The following is a 25,185-nucleotide window of genomic DNA, read 5'->3' as shown; positions in this document are numbered from 1 at the left end:
TAGTTATCGTCCATGTTTCACTTCCATACATGGCTACACTCCATACAAATACTTTCAGAAACGACTTCCTGACACTTAAATCTATACTCGATGTTAACAAATCTCTCTTCTTCAGAAACGCTTTCCTTGCCATTGCCAATCTACATTTTATATCCTCTCTACTTCGGCCATCATCAGTTATTTTGCTCCCCAAATAGCAAAACTCCTTTACTACTTCAACTGTCTCATTTCCTAATATAATTCCCTCAGCATCACCCGATTTAATTTGACTACATTCCATTATCCTAGTTTTGCTTTTGTTGATGTTCATCTTATATCCTCCTTTCAAGACACTGTCCATTCCGTTCAACTGCTCTTCCAAGTCCTTTGCTGTCTCTGACAGAATTACAATGTCATCGGCGAACCTCAAAGTTTTTACTTCTTCTCCATGAATTTTAATACCTACTCCGAATTTTTCTTTTGTTTCCTTTACTGCTTGCTCAATATACAGATTGAATAACATCGGGAAGAGGCTACAACCCTGTCTCACTCCTCTCCCAACCACTGCTTCCCTTTCATGGCCCTCGACTCTTATAACTGCCATCTGATTTCTGTACAAATTGTAAATAGCCTTTCGTTCCCTGTATTTTATACCTGCCACCTTCAGAATTTGAAAGAGAGTATTCCAGTTAACATTGTCAAAAGCTTTCTCTAAGTCTACAAATGCTAGAAACGTAGGTTTGCCTTTTCTTAATCTTTCTTCTGAGATAAGCCGTAAGGTTAGTATTGCCTCACATGTTCCAACATTTCTATGGAATCCAAACTGATCTTCCCCGAGGTCCGCTTCTACCAGTTTTTCCATTTGTCTGTAAAGAATTCGCGTTAGTATTTTGCAGCTGTGACTTATTAAACTGATAGTTCGGTAATTTTCACATCTGTCAACACCTGCTTTCTTTGGGATTGGAATTATTATATTCTTCTTGAAGTCTGAGGGTATTTCGCCTGTCTCATACATCTTGCTCACCAGATGGTAGAGTTTTGTCATGACTGGCTCTCCCAAGGCCATCAGTAGTTCAAATGGAATGTTGTCTACTCCCGGGGCCTTGTTTCGACTCAGGTCTTTCAGTGCTCCGTCAAACTCTTCACGCAGTATCTTATCTCCCATTTCGTCTTCATCTACATCCTCTTCCATTTCCATAATATTGTCCTCAAGTACATCGCCCTTGTATAAACCTTCTATATACTCCTTCCACCTTTCTGCCTTCCCTTCTTTGCTGAGAACTGGGTTGCCATCTGAGCTCTTGATACTCATACAAGTGGTTCTCTTCTCTCCAAAGGTCTCTTTAATTTTCCTGTAGGCAGTATCTATCTTACCCCTAGTGAGACAAGCCTCTACATCCTTACATTTGACCTCTAGCCATCCCTGCTTAGCCATTTCGCACTTCCTGTCGATCTCATTTTTGAGACGTTTGTATTCCTTTTTGCCCGCTTCATTTACTGCATTTTTATATTTTCTCCTTTCATCAATTAAATTCAATATTTCTTCTGTTACCCAAGGATTTCTATTAGCCCTCGCCTTTTTACCTACTTGATCGTCTGCTGCCTTCACTACTTCATCTCTCAGAGCTACCCATTCTTCTTCTACTGTATTTCTTTCCACCATTCCTGTCAATTTTCCCTTATGCTCTCCCTGAAACTCTGTACAACCTCTGGTTCTTTCAGTTTATCCAGGTCCCATCTCCTTAGATTCCCACCTTTTTGCAGTTTCTTCAGTTTCAATCTGCAGTTCATAACCAATAGATTGTGGTCAGAATCCACATTTGCCCCTGGAAATGTCTTACAATTTAAAACCTGGTTCCTAAATCTCTGCCTTACCATTATATAATCTGTATGATACCTTTTAGTATCTCCAGGATTCTTCCAGGTATACAACCTTCTTTTATGATTCTTGAACCAAGTGTTAGCTATGATTAAGTTATGCTCTGTGCAAAATTCTACAAGGCGGCTTCCTCTTTCATTTCTTCCCCCCAATCCATATTCACCTACTATGTTTCCTTCTCTCCCTTTTCCTACTGACGAATTCCAGTCACCCATGACTATTAAATTTTCATCTCCCTTCACTACCAGAATAATTTCTTTCATCTCGTCATACATTTCATTTCATCAATTTCTTCATCATCTGCAGAGCTAGTTGGCATATAAACTTGTACTCTGTAGTAGGCATGGGCTTTGTGTCTATCTTGGCCACAATAATGCGTTCACTATGCTGTTTGTAGTAGCTAACCCACACTCCTATTTTTTTTATTCATTATTAAACCTACTCCTGCATTACCCCTATTTGATTTTGTATTTGTAACCCTGTAATCACCTGACCAAAAGTCTTGTTCCTCCTGCCACCAAACTTCACTAATTCCCACTATATCTAACTTTAACCTATCCATTTCCCTTTTTAAATTTTCTGACCTACCAGCCCGATTAAGGGATCTGACATTCCACGCTCCGATCCGTAGAACGCCAGTTTTCTTTCTCCTGATAACGACGTCCTCTTGAGTAGTCCCCGCCCGGAGATCCGAATGGGGGACTATTTTACCTCCGGAATATTTTACCCAAGAGGACGTCATCATCATTTAAACATACAGTAAAGCTGCAGGATACTTACGGTGCCGATAACATAGATGACAAATATAATGCTTTCCTTAACACATTTCTCATGCTCTTTGAGAGTTGCTAAACGGGGTACTAGCAGTAATAGGCAGCCCGGGTTGCTGACTAGTGGGATAACAATATCATGTTGAACAAAGCGGGAATTATATCAAAATGTTGGAAGTAGTCACAATCGAGCTACAGTAGCCCACTACAAACAGTATTGTAAGGTGCTTAAAATGTTATTCACAGGATAAAATTAAAACCATATGGTCAGTTGTGAAGGACGTGTCTGGTCAGCAGCACAAGGTCGACAATATAGTCAGTTCATAGTAAAAATATTTCTGTTACTGATAAATCAGATATACAGTATTTAACAATCATTTTCTGAGCATCGCTGGTGAATTAAATAAAAATTTAGTTTCTACAGGGAAACATATAACTTTCTTGGCAAATGCCTTTCCAAGACTGATGTCTGAAATATCCTCTGTGATACAGACAAGGGGGAAATTGAATCAATAATTAAACCACTGAAGACTAAGGTGTCTCATGGATATGATGGAGTGCCCAGCAGAATATTAAAGTACTGTGCTGCACATGTTAGCCCTGTATTTAGCCATATTTGTAATTTTTTCTTTAGGAATGGTCAGTTTCCTGAACAACTAAAGTACTCAGTAGTAAAGATGCTTTATAAAAAGGGAGAAAAGGGTAATGTAGCAATTTTAGACCTATTTCCATGCCATCAGTGTTTGCTAAAGTTATTGAAATGGCTGTGCATGTAAGGATAAATGATCATTTTATATCATATGATCTGCTATCAAATGTACAGTTCGGATTTAGAAGTTGTTTAACAATTGAAAATAGCCGGCCGCGGTGGTCTAGCAGTTCTAGGAGCGCTGTCCGGAACCACGCGACTGCTACGGTCGCAGGTTCGAATCCTGCCTCGGGCATGGATGTGTGTGATGTCCTTCGGTTAGTTAGGTTTTAGTAGTTCTAAGTTCTAGGGGACTGATGACCACAGATGTTAAGTCCCATAGTGCTCAGAGCCATTTGAACCATTTTTTGAAAATACTATATTCTCTTTTCTTTGTGCGGTACTGGATGGGTTAAACAAAAGATTTCGAATGCTAGGTATATTTTTTGATTTAACTAAGGCGTTTGATTGTGTTGATCACAAAATATTGCCCCAGAAGTTTGACCATTACGGAATACGGGGAGTAGCTCAAAATTGGTTCACCTCTTACTTTAGCAACAGACAGCAAAAGGTCATTATTCACAATATTGAGAATGGCTGTGAGGTGGGGTCTGACTGGGGTACAGTTAAGTGGGGGTGCCCCAGGGATCAGTGTTGGGGCCATTCCTGTTCCTTATTTATATAAATGATATGCCCTCTAGTAGTACGGGTAACTCTAAAATATTTCTGTTTGCTGATGACACTAGTTTGGCAGTAAAAGGACGTTGTGTGCAACATTGGCCAGGTTTCTAATAGTGCAGTTCATGACCTAAGTCCATGGCTTGTAGAAAATAAACTAATGCTAAATCACAGTTGACTCTGTTTTTTACAGTTTCCAACGCACAATTCAACAAAATCTGACATTTTAATTTCACAGAATGGGATATGATTAGTGAAACTGAACAGTTCAAATTTCTAGGTGTTCAGATTGATAGTAAACTGTCGTGGAAAGCCCACGTTCAGGATCTTGTTCTAACATTTAATGCTGCTATTTTTACTGTTAGAATGGTACCTGAAGAGGAATCTTTCAACACGAAAATTAGTCTAGTTTGCTTATTTTAATTCGCTTATGTCATATGGTACTATATTTTGGGGTAATTCTTCCCATTCTAAAACGAAATTTTTGGATCAGAAACAGGCGGTTCGGCCAATCAGTGGTGTAAGTTCAACCTCTTGTCGACCCCTGTTCACGAGTCTGGGTATTTTGACATTGGCCTCTCAATATTTTCTTACTTTCGTTTCTTGTTAACAATATTAGCTTATTCCCAAGAATAAGCAGCTTTCACTCAGTTAATATTCAGCAGAAATCAAACCTGCATTTGGATCGGACTTCCTTAACTCTTGTGCAGAAAGGTGTGCAGTATACTGCTGCATCCATTTTCAATAAGCTACCACTTGTACTCAAAAATCTTAGCAGTAATCCACACGCTTTCAAATTGAAACTGAAGAGTTTCCTCGTGGGTCACTCCTTCTATTTTGTCGAGGAGTTCCTTGAATAATTAGGGGTTCATAAACATTTTATTTTTATCTGTTACTACTTTTATGTTGCAATTTCATGAACTGACATGTTCCATGATCTTGGAGATTTGATTCTCAATTTGGTCCTATGGAACTTGATGAACAAATAAAAAAAAATAATAAATTTGGTTTAACTTACAGAGGTTGAACAAAAATATAGAAACACCACAAGAATTGCACGCTTAAACATAAATGCAGGTTCTAGCCATGTCTGCATGTTGCACTGTCATATTTGACCAAGAACGGCACCTGCACAATGTCCAAAATATATTGCAAGTGTGGTCAGAACAGTATCCTGTGTCGTCGTGAGTGCACTATGTGGAGTTAAGTGAATTTGAACATAGCCAAAATACTGGTGCTTGTATAGTAGGTGCTTTCATAATGAAGGTAGCCAAAGTGTTTACAGCAAAAGCGGTTCCACTAAGTCATAATGCAGACAAAAGAGTGTGTTGAGTGATAGTGACAGATGGTCACTGAAGAAGATTATGACAGTAAATAAGAATGACAGCTCCAAAATTCACTGCAGAACTAAACCCTGTGAGCACCAAATCTGGATGAAATGAGCTCCATAAATAGGGAATTGCACAGTGAGCTCGAAGTCCAAAACTGCTCAACACTGATTCAAATGTCTGTAGCAGGACAACATAGTGCCGAAGCTGTAAAACTTGGACTATGCAGCAACGGAAGAAAGCCATTTGAGCATATGAGTCTGGTTGGACACTATATTCAATGTGTGGCTAAGTTTACATCCCATTTTAGCTGATCAGGCCCATCCTACGGTACAATGTTTGTTCCTCAATGGTGAGGCTGTGTTCTAAGAGGGCCTCTGTTCACACAGCTCTCATTGTCCAGGACTGGTTTTGAGTACCAGGATCAAGTATCACATCTCCCCTGGCCAACAGTCACCAGATTTCAATATAATTGAGCCTTCATGGTCTACTTTTGAGAGATGGGGGCATGATCGCTATCCACCTCAATCATGGTTACGTCAACTTGCCACTATTTTGTGGGACAAATGGTACATGATTCCCTTGAAAATCATACAGGATCTGTATTTATCCATTCCAAGAAGACTGGAAACTGTTTTGAATGGCAAAGGACTTGCTGCACCAAATTGGGCATGGTAATGTGTTATGTTTTTTGTGTTTCCATGTTTTCATTCACCAGCTGTAGGTAGCTAATGTACATCAGCAAATTTTCTAATTTATTTCAGAAATGGCACTACATAAAATATGAACATCAATTGTCTGTCTTCAGTACATTGCAGTACTTTTATTTCAGTGTTCTGCCCATTAGGCAGATATCTCTATAACATGGGCTCTCCATTAATTTCCGACTTCTGTTCTTCTTTTAGTCATTACATAGCTGTTTTGCACTTTCGCCTCATCTATCAACCTCTATCTTTTGCTTCCTCTTTTCTTTTTCTTTTCACCATTTGTTCCAAGGTGTCTTCAGTAAGCACTGACTATTACTTAGGTAATGTCCTAACCACACTTTTTCTCTTTAAAATTGCCTGTAATATTTGTCTTTTCTCACTGACCAGTCTTAATACTTCTTCATTCTTAATTCTTTCTGTCCAATTTATCTTCTCCATCCTCATCAACATCCACATCTCAAAGGCTGTGATGTCTGCAGTACAAGCAACACAAAATTAAACATTTCAATTACTTGGCTTTGACTGTATCCTGCAGATTGTGACTCATATCCCCCTCATATGTATATAACTTCAATTATATAGTCCTGCAGAAATGCAACAGAGTGGAGTGATCTGTACCACAAGAGGTATGACTAGAAATTGGAGTGCATTCAGTTTCTGCATGCAACTTAATTTGAAATGGCTGATGTGGGACAGCCACATCAATTTATTATCAAAGAATATGCCCAGAAAGCAGAAATATACACTACTTTGAGACACTGGATTCCTAGGAAAAGTTCTAGATCTGGGTAGGTCATGGGAGGATGACAAAAGTGGGTGACCCATTTTTTGCGGAAGAAAAATGAAAGCCATGGGTGTGCACGAAAGACAAGGATTCTTGGAGCTGACATTTGGTCATCACCAAGGACTGAGAGCTGTACCAAATGCAAAAGTCATTTACATAGAGGGCAGGAGTGACCATTGGTCCCACATATTATGTAAGTCCAGAAATAGCTATAAGGAAAAGGGTGACTCTCAGCACATAACCCTGCATTTGGGTGGAGCTGAGATGTATTCCGACTAACTATGAATGATTGTTGTAACAGGAAATAGTTGATAAATATCAGCAAAGTGTCACAAATTCCCTAGCCATGGATTGTGGTCAAGATAACACAGTACCATGTGATGTAGGTCAAAGATGTAGAGGTCTTTAGCAAAGGTTAGCAGTATTATCATTTCTAATCTGACCAGATGCTCTGCTGCAGACTGGTCTTTCCAGGAAGCGCACTGGTAGGTACATAAAAGACAATAACAACTTGAGGACCCAGCACAGTCAACATACCACCATCCTCTTGAGTAATTTACATAGCACATAAGTAAGGCTGGTTAGGTGGCAGCTATCAATGGAAGAAGGGTCCTTTCCTGGCTTCAGGATCAGGCTAATGATACTATTCCCCCACTGTGAGAAAATGGCACCCTGAGCCAGATACAATGTTAGAAACACTGAGACGATAATTTTTCTGGTCTGTGTTCAGGGGACAAAAAGTATAGTGGAAGACAAATTGGAATATATCCAACAAAGAATCAAGGATGATGATTTTAAGTGATATTCTGAGATCTAGAGGTCGGCACAGGGGAGAAACTCATGGTGAGATGCATCAAATGAGTCAGAAGACTGATGGCAAATGAAATGGTGAAACCATTTATTTGGCAAATCACAGAACATGCTGCAGTAGGCAGGTTGCTGCAAAATAAATAAAGAAATACATAAAATAAAATAAAACACTAACTTTTTTATTTTCTCGACTCAGTAAACAAATAAAGTGTCTACCTTCTTATATCTACATCACATCTACTTTCACATCATAGCAACATTGCTTTCTGACGATTACAGTAACTCTTATTCAGTTATACTTTACAATCCAGCATAATACCCAAAAGGATTACATTCAAATTTATTATTTCTGCCCCAAAACACTATTGTACACTTTCCTATAATATCAAAAATAGGAATGAAAAAGGGAAATACATATTCTTACCAGAAGAGATTTTCCTCCAGATATTCTGTGAACTTGGACGAGCAGCAGATCCAGGCATACTTGAATCCAAAGACATATCTACAGCATCCCTAGAAAGATACAAAATAGCAGTTAGTTAATTTACAACTTTTATATATAAGATTTGCATATAAATTTTGTGATGTGGAATGTGTCACGCAGCCACTTGTTACATGTTGTTGTTGATGTTGTTGTGGTCTTCAGACCAAAACGGCTTTGATACAGCTCTCCATGGTATTCTGTCCTATGCAAGTCTCTTCATCTATTCATAACTACTGCAACATACATTCACTTGAATCTTTTTACTGTAGTCCAAACCTTGTTCTATCTTTTCAGTTATTACCCAACATACTTTCCTCCACCATCAAAGTAATTGTTTCTTGATACCTAAAGTATGTGCCCTGTAAAACTACTTTTTCTACTCAAGATGTGTCATAAATGACTTTCTCCCCAATTCAATTCAGTGACTCTTCAATAATCATCCAGTCTATCCATTTAAGCTGCAGCATTCTTTTGTAGCACCATATTCAAAACAGCGCAATTTTCTTTTTATCTGTACAGCTTACTGTCCATGGTTTCCTTCCATGCAATGCTACACCCCAGACAAATACTTTCAGAAATTCTTTTCTTGCTATTGCTGGTCAACATTTTATACAGTTTCCACTTCAGCCATAGTCAGTTATTTTGATACCCAAACAGACAAATTCTTCCATTATTTTTGGTGTGTCATTCCCTAACCTAGATTTCTCCATATCACCTGATTCAGTTTTTATGTTCTCCATTACCTTGTGTTACTTGTGTCACTTCATTTTATAACATCTTTTCAACCCATTCTGTTTAATTGATCTTCCAAGTCCTTTACTGTCTGACAGAACTGTAATGCCATTGGAAAACCTAAGAATTTTTATGTATTCTCCCTGGACTTCATTTCCTTTCCCAAATTGGTTTCCTTTGCTGCTTGTCCTTAACGAAAGATTGAATAACACTGGTGAAAGGCTATGACCCTGTCTCATATTTGCACGTTGTTTGTTCCTTTTATTTTATCGCTTCTGTTCCGGCATAACATCAAGCACCGGCATGTCGGCCTGGAACATTACACTACAGAGGGCTGTGAGATGACGTCAGTCAATAGTATGTGCGACACCACAACAGGAGCAGCCCCTATACAAAGAGAACATAAGTGCCACTCCGCCTAACCGCAGCCGCACTAGAAGACCAACTATCATCCAAATGCTTTAGCCGGCAATAATGAACTGTTGTGTTTCACTTGCACGGAAATTGTATATGCCAAAGGACATTGATTATTTGCATGTCGCCAATTGCTTGCAACACCTGTTTGTGAAAACGCAAAGTTAAGATTGTCAATTTAACTTGCTGTAATAAACTCCATTAATAAGATTTGCTTGAAATGTTGTCTAACTATCTGAGAAAACAGCTTCCTACGCAGCCTATATTAGACGAGTGGGCAGGATACGACATTTGGCGACGAGTTATAAGAAGAACCCAGTGCCTGGTGGCCATTGAACTTTGTTTTGTATTTTGCTGGTGCCTTAATTCACTCTTGTCCTTACTTTTCATGGGTGTTTACATTCTTTAACAGTCTCTTATCAGATTTTTGCTAAGCAGTGTTTTCAGGTGGGCGATACAGAAATTTTCTCTGCTTTTGTAGTTTTTTCCTGGCTTGCCTTGTCTGTTTCTTGCATTTGTCTCTTCCAACATGCCCATCCCACCTATCCCACCCCTGTTCAGGCGCCACAGCTGCCAGCGTTAGATGCAACACATCTAATGCAGATGTTTCAGTTCCAGACTCAAATATCTACACTGCTCAACACGGTGGAGCAGCTACTGGCCAACATTGCGTACCTGATGGAACAAGCAAAACCTACAGCAGCTATACCAACTTTTCACCAGTTTCATGAAAAAGAAGAGGAATGGCTCGAGTGGTTGCAATAGTTTGAAGCTCGTAACATACCAGGTACTGTGAAACTTCCCTATCTCTTGTCCATGGTAGGCAGTGCAGTGTTCAAACTTATCCAGAAGTTACATCCTAATGCTACTCCAAGTGAATTTTCATATAATCAGGTTGTAGATTCATTAACTACCTATTATGACAAACAAATAAATGTGGTAGCAGCTAGGTATCGATCCTTTAATTGCAAAAAGCGGTCACAGCAAACTTATCGTGAGTGGGTAACAGATTTGCACGGTATGACAAGGAAATGCAAATTCAAACGTTCTTCAGATGTTATGTTGCATGATGCGATCATGTACGATGTACCTCATGTCAAACTTAGAGAATAGATTTTGAAATAGTCCAATCCATCATCTCAGCAGGTAGTGTAAATATTAGATCAGTACGATTCAGGTGCTCTGTCAGATGATAAATTTGAGCAGCCAGCACTTTGTTGACCTGAGTCCCTTGTTTGCGACCATCCCATTTGGTAGTGGCAGCACGCGCTTGCCAAGCTGAGTAAACAATGCTCCACTTCGCGTAAGCAGCTCGCTACACAGGCGAACAGAATTAAGTCTTGCCCTCAGTGCTATTCAAGGCACGAACGCCAAAACTGCCCCTTCCAACAAGCTCAGTGATACACTTGTGGCAAGAAAGGATATGTATAATCTGTATGTCTGCAATGGAGCAAACTAAGAATTTGGACCACTCACAAAAATCTAGTCACAAGCCCAATGTCATTAATGCAGTATATTCAAAGTCTGCAACAGGCAGTTGCGAAACTGGCATGGAAAAAATTTCTCCAGTGATACACACCATTCCATCAAACTTTTTGTTCATTTGCTTCTTTGTGGGGAAACGTGTAAAATTTCAGTTGGACATGAGTGCCTCTGTCACATTGCTAAATCGTCACACACATGAACTGTTAGGCTCCCCATGCCTGTCTAAAACTAGACGGCAACTGATGGCTTATAATGGACAAGACATTCCCATTCTCCGAAAATGTACTTAAAGAATTGCAAGATAGCAGAGCTATTGCGCCCATACAAGCTAGTCAATGGGCAAGCCCAATGATTTTGCTCCCCAAACCCTCAGGTCACATTCACCTGTGTTGACTAAGTCTACAGCCAACCCACAAACTGTGGCTGACACTTACCCACTGACACACCCAGAGGATCTCATTGACAGATTAGGCACCGGTCGCTACTTTTCAAAAAATTGATTTGTGCGATGTGTATCTTCAAATACCGCTTGATGAAGAATCTCAAAAAGTGTGTGTAGTAAATACTCATGTGGGCTTGTTAAATATTTGCATTTGCCTTTTGGCAGTGTCTCTGCACCCGCCATTTTCCAACGGTATTTGGAACAGCTGAATGCTCAAGTGCCAAACTCTTCAAACTATTTGGACGATATTTCCGTAGCAGGTCGTACACCTGAAGATCATATTACAAATCTGATTGCTTTGTTTTATGTGTTATCTGATGCAGGACTAAAGTGAAGACTAGACAAATGTGATTTTTTTAAACCTGAGTTGCAGTATCTTGCTCATGTCACAAACAGTCAAGGTGTACATCCACTTCAGTCACATTTGTTAGCCATACGAGATATGTCAGTTCCTTGCAATATCACAGAAATGCTGTCAGTCTTAGGGAAAATGGACTATTATATTCGGTTCATACTGAATGCTGCACAAATCACATCGCCTATGTCACAAGAATGTCCCCTTTGTTTGGATAGATAAAAGGCAAGTAGCTTCTCAAAAACTTAAAGATGCATTGCACAGTGATCGATGCTTATATCACTTTGACCCTCACAGACCAGTTGTACTGCAAATTGATGCTTCCTCTTAAAGAATTGATACAGTGCTTCTGCCCAGAACTGGCAATAAAGACAGGCCTGTTGCTTCACATCAAAAGTGTTGTCCAAAGCTCAGTGTAACTATTCACAAACTGAGAAAGAGGCTTTGGCTATTGTGTATGGTGTCATCAAATTCCACTACTCTTTGTATGGCAGAAAATTCTACTTAGTAACAGATCATAAGCCTTTGCAGTCCTTGTTTCAACCGATGAAACCGGTTCCTACATGAACTGCCCAAAAATTGCAAAGATGGGCTTTGTTGTTGTCTCAATACCAGTACGAGATTGTGTATCGCCTGACAGCTCAACAGGGTAACACAGACGCACTTTCACGTCTTTCAATTTGCCCTGATACAGACTTTGACACTTCTGCTGCATCCTGTTGTCACATCAATGCTCGAGATTCTGAACTGATTCAATCTTTTCCGCTAAAGGAAAATTGCACAGGCAACGGAAGCTGATTCAGATCTAACAGGCATTTTCACATCTTGGCCTTGTTCCTTGCACAGCATAAAGAACTCTGTGGTGCACCGATACTTTTCATGTTGACACAGCCTCGCTACACAGAAAGGAGTGATTCTTATTCAAAATGACAGTGGACAGTCACGTGTGTTGATTCCTAAAGCTTTGCAAAAAGAAGTGTGGCAGTTACTTCACCAACGACACTGGGGGACTGTTCGTACGAAATAGTTAGCATGTCAACACTGTACTTGGCAGGGTATAGACACCTAAATGGAAGAGATGATGTCGCAGTGTCACACATGTAGGAAAAATCAGTCTAATCTGCCACAAAAATTCTCTGCCTGGCCGAAGTCGCAATCACCATGGCAACATGTGCACACAGACTTTGCAGGACCTGTTTGAATCACTCGTTGGTTGATTGTGGCTACTCATACAGCAAGTTTCCTTTTGCTGTGCCAATGAACTCAACAACGTCATGTAGTACAATTCAGATGTTGTCCTCTATTTTTTACCTCTAAGATTTACCTGAAATCATAGTGTCAGACAACGGCTCTCAGTTCATGTCAAATGAATTCGAAGCATTCTGTGAATGCAGGGCATACAGCATCTAACTAGTGCACTGTTCCATCCACAGTCAAACGGTGAAGCAGAACGTTTTGTTAGAACCTTCGAGCAGCAGATGGCCAAACTTTGCTCTGCACACACCAGGGATCAAGCATTGCAACTGTTTCCACATCTCCTATTGTTCTCACCCACGAGATGGACCATCCCCGGCAGAACTGCTTCATGGCCGCCGCCAATGGACACTGCTCCACCTTCCTCAGCATCTGGCACCGAAGGAAGGACAAAAGTACCACTTCGTGCTGCATGATGATGTCTTTTACAGGGTTTTTAGTGGCAGCAGACAGTGGGCACAAGGCGAGCTCATCCATCGACTTGTTGCTTGCATGTTTCTCGTTACAGGTCCAGATGGCTTGCAGTGTTGACATCACAATCAACTTCACCGCTGTCATGTGCACAGTGATCCTTCTGTGTCTCTTCCCCCAGGTTCATGAATCCCGAGGACAGTGCGGCCACAGCAGCCACTAGAAGGTGTCATCACGACGCCATGGGACGACCCTATAGGGACAGAGCCTTCACCTCCTCCACCTCCTCTCATCCTACCGAAGGAGCTGGACCCGCCCACACCGCAGCTGCCAATGCTTTCCACATCTGGTTATTGGCCTCTGGAGGTGGATGCATACCATTCTGGTCATTTTCTGGAGGATGTTTCTGCCAGAGTGAAGGCCGGATGGTGGAGTATGATCGGAAGCTTGACATCCCCTGCAGCCACAGCTTCCAGTCCAGCGCAGCACCCACCCTTCGGCCTCCATCGCCGTCCTCGCATTTTCTACACGATGACAGTCCATCGCTTTGGGGGAAAGGATGTTCTTGCAGTGTCACATCCCCCAGCTGATCTCCAAGTAGTCTCCCCTTCATTTTCATAATACTGTATTGGAGTATCTTTTCTTCGCACAGCCTTCCTATATATTCATTTTACTTTTCACCCTTCCCATCTTTGTTTAGTACTGTCTTGCCATCTAAGGCCTTGCTTCTCTCTTTTTCAAAGGTTTCTTTAATTTGCCTACACGCAGTGACTACCATTCCCATAGTTACATATTCTTCTACAGAATCCCATTTCTCTCCTATCTATTTTGTAATTCCCATCAATCTTGTTTTTTGTTGTCTATATTCCCTTTTGTTGCTGTGGTGGTCCAGGATGTAGAGCAGTAAATTCCAGTACTGGAGGTCCTGGGTTCAATATTGAGTAGGAGGGGGGAGTTTTCCTAATTCTAGTACCTCTAGAGTGGTCCCAAGTCCATTTAGCCTCCTATCAAATTGAGTACTGGGAATATTTCATGGGGTTAGAAGACAGCAGGGAGCAATGTGATGACTACGACCTTCCTCTTCCTCCTCTTCTTTCTGTTCGTGTTGCAGTAGATAAAAGGCTGCATTCTGCATGTAGTCAGGGCAGAAGCCTGTTCACGTGTTGTGAACCACAGAATTTATCTTTTCATATTCCCTTTTACCTGCTTCATTTTTATATATTCTCCTGTTGTCAACTAAATTCAATATCTCACATTTTATCCAAGGATTACAGAAAAACGGTAAAAATCACTCATGGATTAGGCTTTAGGTCTGCTCTGAATGGCCGACTGCTACCTACAAGACAGTATGAGGTGTGATCTATGATTTGGGGGGGGGGGGGGGGGGGGCATGTGATCAGCATGTTGCTAATCCCTCCAGTAGTTACTGACAGTAGATGAATTCTGATGATGCCGCTGCTTCTTTATTCAAGTTGCTCCTCATTTGGACTCACAAAGGTTGGGTGGACCTTGTACCAGACCTCCCTACCTCAGGAAAAAGCCTGATGAGGCACCAGGGATGAAATATAGGCCCTTCCATACCAAAGGAAGCAATGCCAACCATTTAGCTACAAGAATTAAAATACGCAATTACAAGGCACAACAATGTATAAAAAAACTGATCAGATAACTAATAATAAGCACACTTAACAAAAAATTATTCACCCCAGGTGACATAATGCTAATATACCACACCCACAAACCACCATCTCTAACATTGATAATGGCCTTAATTCAGCAAGGAAGAGAGTTTACAAGTTTCTTCATGTATTCCGTGTACGGCTGAAGGCAGCCATTGATGATTAGATCCCACAGAGCAGCCAAATTGTGGAGATGTTGACTGCTGCATTTCATTTCTCCGACTGTTCAAAATAGGCCAGGACATTTTTCTCCGACTGTTCAAAATAGGCCTGGACACTTCCACAGGGATTAAGATTGGGCGATTTAACGGGCCAGTCGAGGTGCAATAGGAAGGCTGGATGTTTGACAAACTACAATCATACACCTGCATCCCTGTGGACTTCATTGTTACCATCTTGGAACACAGGAGCATCCATAGCTAATTCATCACGACGATGCAGACACTTTCAAAACATCACAGTGCCACCTCCGGCATGAACTACATCCCTCCACCTCCTGCATGAACTACATCCTCCACACACAGTGAGTTAAAACTCTCACTGGGTCTTTGGTGCACTTGACACCTTGCGTCATTTACAAAGAACTGACTCGTTGAACCACACTGCATATCTCCAGTCAGCTACTGCACAATCTGTGTAGTTTTTGGCCCAAGACACGCAACTTTATGTGGTGCTGTGAGCAACGACCTTCTGCTAGGTACCCAGACCCCAATACCTACAGCATGCAACTCCCTCCCTACTGTTCACTTGGCAAATGGCTGAGATTGACCTTCAAGGGTGGCAGCAGTTCCAGTCAGGATTGTAACCATTTGTCACTGACAAGACATGGCACTCACCTCCAGGCCCGTTAGTTAGAATGTTTTTACCATTACTTGGCTGTGAGTGGTACACCATTCCTTGTAGACGTATTAGACAGTCCATACTGACACACCAACAAATTGAGCAACTTCCTTCATGGTTTGGCCAAGGCCATGTCTACACACATTAGCTCCATTTTGCCGTTTCATGACACCTCCATGTCAATCCATCTTACTGCTGATTCCACTGATTCCATACACTCGACTGACGTGTACATATAATTTCACTGTCAGGACGTACATCAGTAGTGGGCTACGTTTCGTGACCACCTCATAGCAGTTCACCATCATATCCATGATAATAAGGTTCGCTGACTCAGTTTTTCATGTGGACAGAGGAGCTTAGTTCAATGTGCAAAACAGCATCTGGAGTTGGTGCAAGGGAGCACAGCAGCATCTCCACAGTCCGGAGTGTCAGTGGATGTCCTTAATGTGTGCAGCAATGAAGAATGAAACTATGTTTTACATTACAAGTCAGCTGAAACAAATTCTGCGTAAACCAAGTAACATTATACAACGGGGACCTACCGAATGAGGCAGTGCAGCTGTTAAGATGCTAACCTCACATTCGGGAGGATGGAGTTGTTCTATCTAGCCATCCTGACTTGGGTTTTCTGTGGTCTCTCTAGGTCACTAAGGCAAGTGCCAGAATGGTTCCTCAATCAAGGCCACCCCCAACCACCTGTTCTATGCTCACAGACTACCTGTCCCATCCTCATTCAGCATGTTATGTATGCTGTGTTTTGTATATTTTGTTCTATTGAATCGCACTTTATTACTTTGACAAATCTAATATCACTGTAAGATCATCCTTGGATGAATAAAGATAAATAAATTTTAAAAAAATCCACAGTGCTCCAAAGCGAACAGCATGCTCTTTTAACCCTTTCACTGTTGTGGGTGTGTATACACATCCTGTTACACTGTTTACCTGGTGCTGTGGATGTGTACAGGTGCACTGGTTGGGTTTTTCTGCAGTGCTATGGACGTCTGTATGTGTCTTGAGCCATCCACCTCTCACTGCTGTGGACAAGGTACTGCCATAGCTCAGTGATTTAAAAAGCTATGAGTATTTATCATACAACATATGTGCCCCATTATGTTATCATTTCCCAAAAACCTCATTTTGATATCTTGAATCATTTATGAGATGTGATAATTGTTATGACCACGATTCGCAATGCACAAGGACGTGAACGGGCATGTTGTGCACAACTGCCAATTAGATATAAAACCCAATAACTCAAGAACGAAATAAGATACCGTCCTGCTTTCAATTTCAAATAAAATTTCCATATTTTATCTACATTTCATTCGCTGCAATGTAAAGGGTGGGTCAAAACGGACTTTAAAACTTTGGAGTGATATAGAAATTTATTGAGATAACTTATAGAATTGGTAGATGTGTCATTTTGTAGCAAACAACTTGAAGTTTCACATTCTGGCTTGATGTGACTACCATTTATGATGCCACCGGTAATCAATTTCTTCTCACACTCTTTGCAGCAAATCATGCGTAACTTGTGCAACGGCAGTATATATTCGAATTTTCAGGTCAACTAAACTGTTTGGTTTCACGGCCAATCCACTGAACTGGAAAGGGATTATCAAAGAAACTTCAAATTTCCATGAGGAAATCAGGTGCTGCACTGTATCGCTGATAGTAAACCATCTCATCTCGGTTATCCATCAATCTGTGGCATTAAAAAGTTTTCAAGCATATCCAGATACACAATACCAGTGAAAGTAGCCATTTTAACTGTGCACTACACTAGCACTCCTAGTGGCAGAATGGAGTACTGATGCACTATGTAAATCAAACTTGATATTGTTTGCTACAAAATGACACATCTACCAATTCCGTAAGTTACCTCAATAAATTTCTAATCATTCCAAAATTGTAAAGATCTTTATGGCTCAACCTATACATAAAGTTTACACAATACATTTTTACCTCTGCAAAATCTTTAAAAACTTTGCGTAGTGATTTACTGAATTTGATGGAGCACAGTAACTACGGCATATAATGAAAAGAAATTCAGTCCTTTATCATGTGAAGATATCTCCCTGTAAGATGGGCGAAGATCAAATTTTTCCCAGCATTGGGCGAGCAGTACAGCCATAATACAAGCCGCCCTCAGCACAGAATGCAGAGAGCACATCTGTAGCAGCAAAAGGATTAAGAGGATGACTAATATATTGTCTGGTAAATTTTTGTGTGCTCTACATACCTGTTTGAAGAAGATGTGTTATGCTCTAATATATCTTTGCGATTACTGCCACTGCAACTGAGTCTTGCATTACGCTGGGAAGAAACTGAGGGGATGTCATTGTTTTCTTCACACAGGTTATCATCACTGCAAATGAATAAAAATATGCAACAAGAATACAGGTAAAGTGAAATAAAAATGCAAAAGATTTAATAACAATTCAAGAACAAAGAAAACAAACAAACAAACAAACACACACACACACACACACACACACACACACACACACACACACACACACACTACGAAATAGGGGGAGGTTATTAAAAATTAAATAACAATACCTGAAACAGTAGGATCCCAGGTGGGAAACCAATAATTTCATAACGCCACAAAAGCTTGAAAGATCACAGTAGATCCTACAAGGTTTCTAAAATGTTGTGCACACCCAGTAAACAATTATTGAACTGCAGTTAAAATAAATGTATCTCCTGTGAGTAAATTGTGATGTCAACCTAAATCAGAATAAGAAAGCAAATGGCAGCTAATTGTTTACAGGTACCACACTGACAGCCAATCAGAGAATGAGCCATCTGCTTGTTCGCTGTAATCAAAACACTCAGATCTTTTAGGTGTTGGTTACCACATTTACCTTTGGACAATAATTGCAGCTGATAATGTAGTTGTATTTCAGTATCGTTCTATGCTTTGTTTCTCGAGAATGGCACATTTATTTTATGAACATAATGAGTGAAACTAGCAGCAAAAATGCACAGAGATGTGATGAGACTTTTACAATCTAGTAACAAAAACTCAATGCTGCCATGCATTGACTGAGAGCATTTGAAATATATCTGACAGAAACTCATACAACTGCTGCTGTCACAGTCATACTGCACAGATGAGTTACTCCAAACGGACATTATAATTTCCTATCAAGTTCAACTGTCTTATCATATTACATTTTTACAGACAGACTGACAGAATAAGTGCCAGCTGTTGCACATCAATCATATGAGCTGAATTACAGCTATGTTTATTGTTCCAGGCTTCTAATGAGTAAAGAGGTTTCACTGATTTGCAAGTGTGCTAGCTAAGTTTCAATATAAGTATTCAGATATGGCAGATATAAAAAAGACAGTCTACACACCACAAGTATTTGGATTAATCTGTGGCTGAAAACTTGGTTATGACAAGACACTTTTGGAAATGGGGTTCAGTTGTAGACAGCAAGATATACAGGAAACCAATCATTCTGACTGACAAAGGGACTGTTATAACGTCAAGTTGAATAAATATATTTCAAGGACGACACAATACATTGAAGTCACAGATCAAGTAAACAAAGTAAGACGGGTGTACACTTTAACAGTCAAATCATAACTGAGTCCAAGTCTAGCGGCCGCTGGCTGGCTGGCCGCTTAGGTGGCACTGCTGCTGCATGGCTGGCAGGCAGCGCCATATGTAGAGGACGCATGAAACTGCGTGGCGGCACTTTGAAAAATCGGCGAGTCACACTTTTCCCCCCCTTTGAAGTTTTTGCACATGTCTTGATGGAGGTGGCCTGTAGATTGCTAACATCCATGGGTGTTGTTTGACTGGCCGTAAAGTCTCGAGGAGGAGACTTCCCGTACGGACTTCCCATACCCGATGATAATGGGTCGAAATGACAAGAGACGTGGGGGTCGCATCTGCTGAGGGCCCGTGCACCAATCTGCCCATTGCGGCAAGTCGGGTTGTTACAACAGGAGACATGGGTGACGTGTCTGCATCCGTAGAAGAAGGAGGCGAGTACAGTTGTTCTGACAGATGTGGTCATCTGGTTCCTGCATGGGCACGTCTCCTGTTGGAGTCAGTTCTTGTGCTGGCACCGAGATGATGGTGGGAGGACTATATTGTGAGTAATGAGAGATTCCAGGATCCCGAGCGTGAGGTAGAGCCGAAGGTGGTGTAGCAGAATCCGGAACAGGCGTTGCCGGCACATGAGGCCAAAGCTGGTCCGAATGACGCACTGCAACACCCGTGTCCGTCTGGATTTCATACAGGTGTCGGCCACGGTGTTGTAAGATGCGGCCAGGACTCCATTTTGGCCGCCTGCCATATCCCCGTACCCATACAAGGTTGCCGGCGGTGAGCCGGCCAAACGAAGGCACCCGTGGCCATGAGGTGGAAGGCCGCAGAAGATGAAATAGCGTGTGGGGCTGTCGGCCATGTAAGAGCTCAGCCGGGCTGTGGTCACCCATGGGGGTGAAACGGTAAGAAGCCGGAAATTGAAGAAGCGCATCATCAGCAGCAGAAGAAGTCAGGAGTTTCCTCATCTGAGCCTTAATTGTGCGGGCCAGATGTTCAGCCTCACCGTTTGACTGTGGATGGAACAGAAGAGCCGTGATGTGCATGACGCCGTGACGGGCACAAAAATCCCCAAAATCGGAAGAGGCAAATTGTTGAGCACTATCAGTAACAAGAGTAGAGGGAAGGCCTTCGAAAGAGAAAATGCAAGCTAGAGCATTGGTGGTTGCCACGGTGGTAGGCGACGTGCAACGGACAATGAAAAGAAAGTTAGAGTAGGCGTCAATAATGAGAAGCCAATAAGTACCTAAAAAAGGTCCCGTGAAGTTAGCATGAATATGCTTCCAGGGCTTCTCAGGTGAAGGCCACGGTGACAAAGATGACTTCCGGACAGCAGCCTGTGATGCACAAGGGCTGCAGGCAGCGACCACGCGTGCAATTTCAGAGTTGATGCCGGGCCAGTACACATGACGGCACGCCAGAGGTTTGGTGCAAGAGACACCCCAGTGCCCTTTGTGAAGGAGGTGCAAGACCGAAGCACGCAAAGACGCAAGTACCACAACACGCGGCGAAGCATTGTCAGTGGAAAGGAGGATAACAGCATCCCTAGCTGTGAGGCTGTAATGCAAAGTGTAGTAGTTCCGCAATGGATCAGAATTCTTAGCGGGCGGACGATCTGGCCAACCCTTCTGAATACACCATAAAACCCGGGAAAGGGTAGGATCAGAACCCATAACAGCCGCCAGCCGGTCCCTGGTGATGGGGAACCCATGCACAATCCGCTGCTCGGCAACATCCAGGTGGAAACACAAAAGTTCGTCCCTATCGAATGCCAGATCAGGACCCATGGAAAGGCGTGACAGTGCATCAGCATTCACATAGTGAGCTGTCAGCCGGAAATGAATCTCATAATTGAAACGAGACAAGTAAAGAGCCCAACACTGGAGGTGGTGTGCAGCCTTGTCGGGAAGTGACGTTGATGGATGAAACAAGGAAACAAGTGGTTTGTGATCCGTAAAAAGATGAAATTTGGATCTACAGAGAAAAACACCAAACTTATGAAGAGCATAAATAATGGCCAAAGCTTCTTTTTCAATTTGAGAATACTTTCGTTGGGCATCCGTGAGCGTTTTGAAGGCATAAGCAATGGGTTGTACAGAACCGCCAGAAAAACGGTACACAAGGACTGCACCAACCCCGTATTGAGAGGCATCTGTGGCAAGAACAAGATATTGGCCAGGTTGATAAGTAGCCAGGCACGGGGCCTGTTTTAGAATAGTCTTCAATTTCTGGAAAGACGCATCACATGACGCAGACCAGTGAAAAGGCACGTTTTTATGCAACAGGCGATGCAATGGCTGAGCCACCGAAGCAGCAGACGGTAAAAACCTGTGATAGTATGCTATTTTCCCCAAGAAGGCCTGCAGTTCCTTAACAGATATAGGGTGAGGAAGGGCATCGATCGCAGCGACAGTTTGCTAAAGTGGATGAATACCATCCCGAGAGAGTTGAGACCCCAAGTACGTGATAGAAGCCTGAAAAAAATTTTCATTTCTGAGGATTACACTTAAGACCAGCAGTCTGTAAGACATTAAAAAGTGTGCGGAGATTCTGAAGATGTTCTTCAGTGGTGGAGCCAGTGACAACAATGCCGTCCATGTAATTTATACACCCAGGGACAGTGAGCAATAATTGTTCCAAGAATCGCTGAAAGAGAGCAGTGGCACTGGAAACTCCGAATGGCAATCGTAGGTATTGATAGAGGCCGAAAGGCGTGTTAAGGACCAGAAACTGCGGGGGGAAGCAGCGTTGAGAGAAAGTTGTTGATAAGCTTCTGACAGGTCAAGTTTAGAAAAATACTGGCCTCCAGCAAGTTTAGTGAACAATTCTTCAGGTCGAGGCATAGGATAAGTGTCGATGAGGCATTGAGCATTTACAGTGGCTTTGAAATCGTCACAGAAATGAATATCACCATTGGGCTTAGCAACGACAACAACAGAAGAGGACCACTCACTGGAAGTGACAGGAAGCAAGACCCTTGAAGCAGTGAGATGATCCAGCTCCCGTTTGACCCGATCACGAAGGGCCACAGGAATGGGCCGAGCCCATAAAAACTTAAGCCAAGCAGTGACTTTCTGTGTGATATGAGCTTCAAAGTCGTTTGCACAGCCTAACTCAGGAGAAAAAAGGGACGAAAATGTCATCGACAAGGAATCCAATTGAGCATAAGGAATAGCATCAGAGACGATATTGACAGAGTCATCTATGGAGAACCCAAAAACGCAAAAGGCATCGAAACCAAAAAGATTCTCCACGTTACTATGGTCGACCACAAATATGGGAACAGTGTGAATGACAGATTTGTAAGATATGTCAGCATCAAATTGTCCCAAGAGAGAAATCTTCTTGTTTATTGTAAGTCCGTAATTGCCTAGTGACAGGTGACAGGATTGGAGAACCCAACTGAAGATACGTCTGATTTGCAAACGGATGACACATGACCCTTTTTTTTGCATTTGTGACACACGGCCCAAAGTTGTGGACAATCTTCTCGTGAATGTTTCGTAAAACGCCGCAGACATGAGGGAAGTTGCCATGGGGTTTGCTGCAGATTCTTAGAGGTTTGTTTATGGTTAGGCCGAGGCTGCGCTTGGGAGCGTACTGCAACCACGTCGGCTGGCGAGGACATGCCGCACGCTTCGTCAACAGCGCACAGAGGTTATACGTTCCCGACGTCACCCCCTGCCTCTATTTGCGCTCCAGTGGCGTGAGAAATTTGAAAAGACTGAGTGATGGATAGGACTTCATCTAGAGTCGGATTTGCCAACTGAGGGGCACGTTGCCTAACTTCTTTGTCGGGCACCGACCGGATAATAGCATCCCGTACCATGGAATCGGCGTAGGATTATTTGTGAACGTCAGTAACAAATTGACACTTTTGACTGAGGCCGTGAAGTTCAGCAGCCCAAGCGCGATAGGATTGATGTGGCTGTTTTTGACAACGATAAAAGGCAACACGAGAGGCTACCACATTCGTATGCTTTTGAAAATATACGGACAGAAGTGAGCACATTTCAGCAAAGGACAAAGATGTAGGATCTTTCAAAGGAGCCAATTGTGACAACAACCGATACATTTGAGGTGAAATCCATGAAAGGAACAGAGACTTACATGTTTGGTCGTCCGCAACATGAAATGCCAAGAAGTGCTGTCAAAGACGTTTTTCGTAATCAGACCAGTCTTCCACCGTCTCGTCATAAGGAGGAAAAGGAGGGAGAGACAACGATGAGAGATGCCCCGCATTTGATGCCACGACGAAATCACGAATCACATTTGTGAGAAGCGTTTGCTGTTCTATGAGACCTTGCAATAGGTGCTCTGAGGTAGCCGTGGAAACCTGTGGATCAGCAATGAAAAAGAAAAATTCACTACCTCGTCGCCAATTGTTATAATGTCAAGTTGAACAAATATATTTCAAGGACGACACAATACATGTAAGTCACAGATCAAGTAAACAAAGTAAGACGTGTGTACACTTTAACAGTCAAATCAGAACTGAGTCCGAGTCTACTGGCCACTGGCTGGCTGGCCGCTTAGGTGGCGCTGCTGCTGCTGCATGGCTGGCAGACATTGCTGCATGTAGAGGACGCGCATAACTGCGCGGCGGCACTTTGAAAGTTCGGCGAGTCACAACAGGGACCTTAAAATCTGCTCTGCCCTTTTTGATTTTCTTCTTTCTTGTATGATTTGAAGGTCAGTGCCCTACAACAATTTCATAAAGCAGTATACTGTATTCAACCGACTGTAAGACGTGGTTTTCAGCCAAATTCATCATTCGAAAAATACAGGGTCATCTTATATTTGCAGATTAAACTATTGGTGCTAAGGTGTTTTGTGGAGTATGCATGTGTAGTCTCACATTTATAGCTTTGGCTACAGAGGTCGTGTGCAGATTTATTTTGAAGAATTCGGAAGGGCAGGGCTCGGCAAACAATACTTGCATTCCAACAGGTTCGAGATTTCCTAATATGCCAGAAAGCTTGATACAGTACTGACATTGCTAGAACACTGACTCATGTGGCACTAGTGCAAGAGACACATGAGAAACTATGGACTAGCCACTACAACAGCCTACTGCTCTGATTAAAATTTGGTAATTTTATGAAACACAAGCAAAAATAGCATTAAATTCTATCATCTAACAGACTTTTGTTGTACTTGAACAGGTTTGCAATAAACATTCTTGTACATTAATGGATACCACATACAAACATTAATGTCACTTTTTAAGTAAAGGTAACACTCAAAAATGGAAATGTTGTCCCTGATAAAACATTAGTTGATTCAGACCCAGACCACTATTTTATTTGGTTATGAGAGACTGTAATGAATTACTAAGTGGACTGCAAACAAGAAATTTCAGTCACTGTTCACCTATTAGAATACCCAGTAAAACATTACCATCTTTTAATCAGATTTAGAACATGAGTGCCAGACATTCAGTTGAAACAATAAGGAAAGTTAATACAGAATGAAATGTCTAACAAAGAAATAAATCATATTAAGCTGAATGTAACTGTTACTGCGATAATAAATTAAACAGCAGCAAGATCCATTATGGAAATACTACCAACATACACCACTAGTTCGTGAAAGCTCACGAATGGGGCTGAATCATAACTGTACTCCTTTATTTATGTATTAGTTGGTGTTGTTACATATGACCTGCACATCAGAAGATATTGCAGTCTGGTTTTCATAGTGACTCAAGCTCAGCTCTACGGAAGGTTTGGAAGGGGACAAAGTACACCAGCATGGCTGAGAGCTAGGTTGATCGGATGGAGGGGAACGGTATGCGAGCAGCAAATTTCATTGTGTTGCCAACTATGGAAATCTATACCATGTATTTTGGCATTTTATGAACATCTACCACATTTAAACTGCAGTTTG

The 25,185-nt window shown here is 41.8% G+C and overlaps 1 protein-coding gene across 4 annotated transcripts in view; it reads right to left on the bottom strand.

Moving 5' to 3' along the window:
- The window catches only part of LOC124788117 (pericentriolar material 1 protein-like), a 392,802-nt gene that overhangs the window by 250,347 nt on the left and 117,270 nt on the right, over positions 1-25,185 (bottom strand). For all 4 annotated transcript variants that reach the window (XM_047255242.1, XM_047255241.1, XM_047255243.1 and 1 more), the window contains 2 exons: positions 17,968-18,093; positions 8,048-8,136 (listed from right to left, as the gene is read on the bottom strand). In XM_047255242.1, the coding sequence (XP_047111198.1) occupies positions 8,048-8,136; positions 17,968-18,093 (215 nt within the window). The remainder of the gene's footprint in view (positions 1-8,047; positions 8,137-17,967; positions 18,094-25,185) is intronic.

This window comes from Schistocerca piceifrons, chromosome 3, assembly GCF_021461385.2.
Source record: "Schistocerca piceifrons isolate TAMUIC-IGC-003096 chromosome 3, iqSchPice1.1, whole genome shotgun sequence".
NCBI lineage: Eukaryota > Metazoa > Arthropoda > Insecta > Orthoptera > Acrididae > Schistocerca > Schistocerca piceifrons.
The sequence above is the reverse complement of the archived record's forward strand: the minus strand, read 5'-3'. Positions and strand labels throughout refer to the sequence as shown.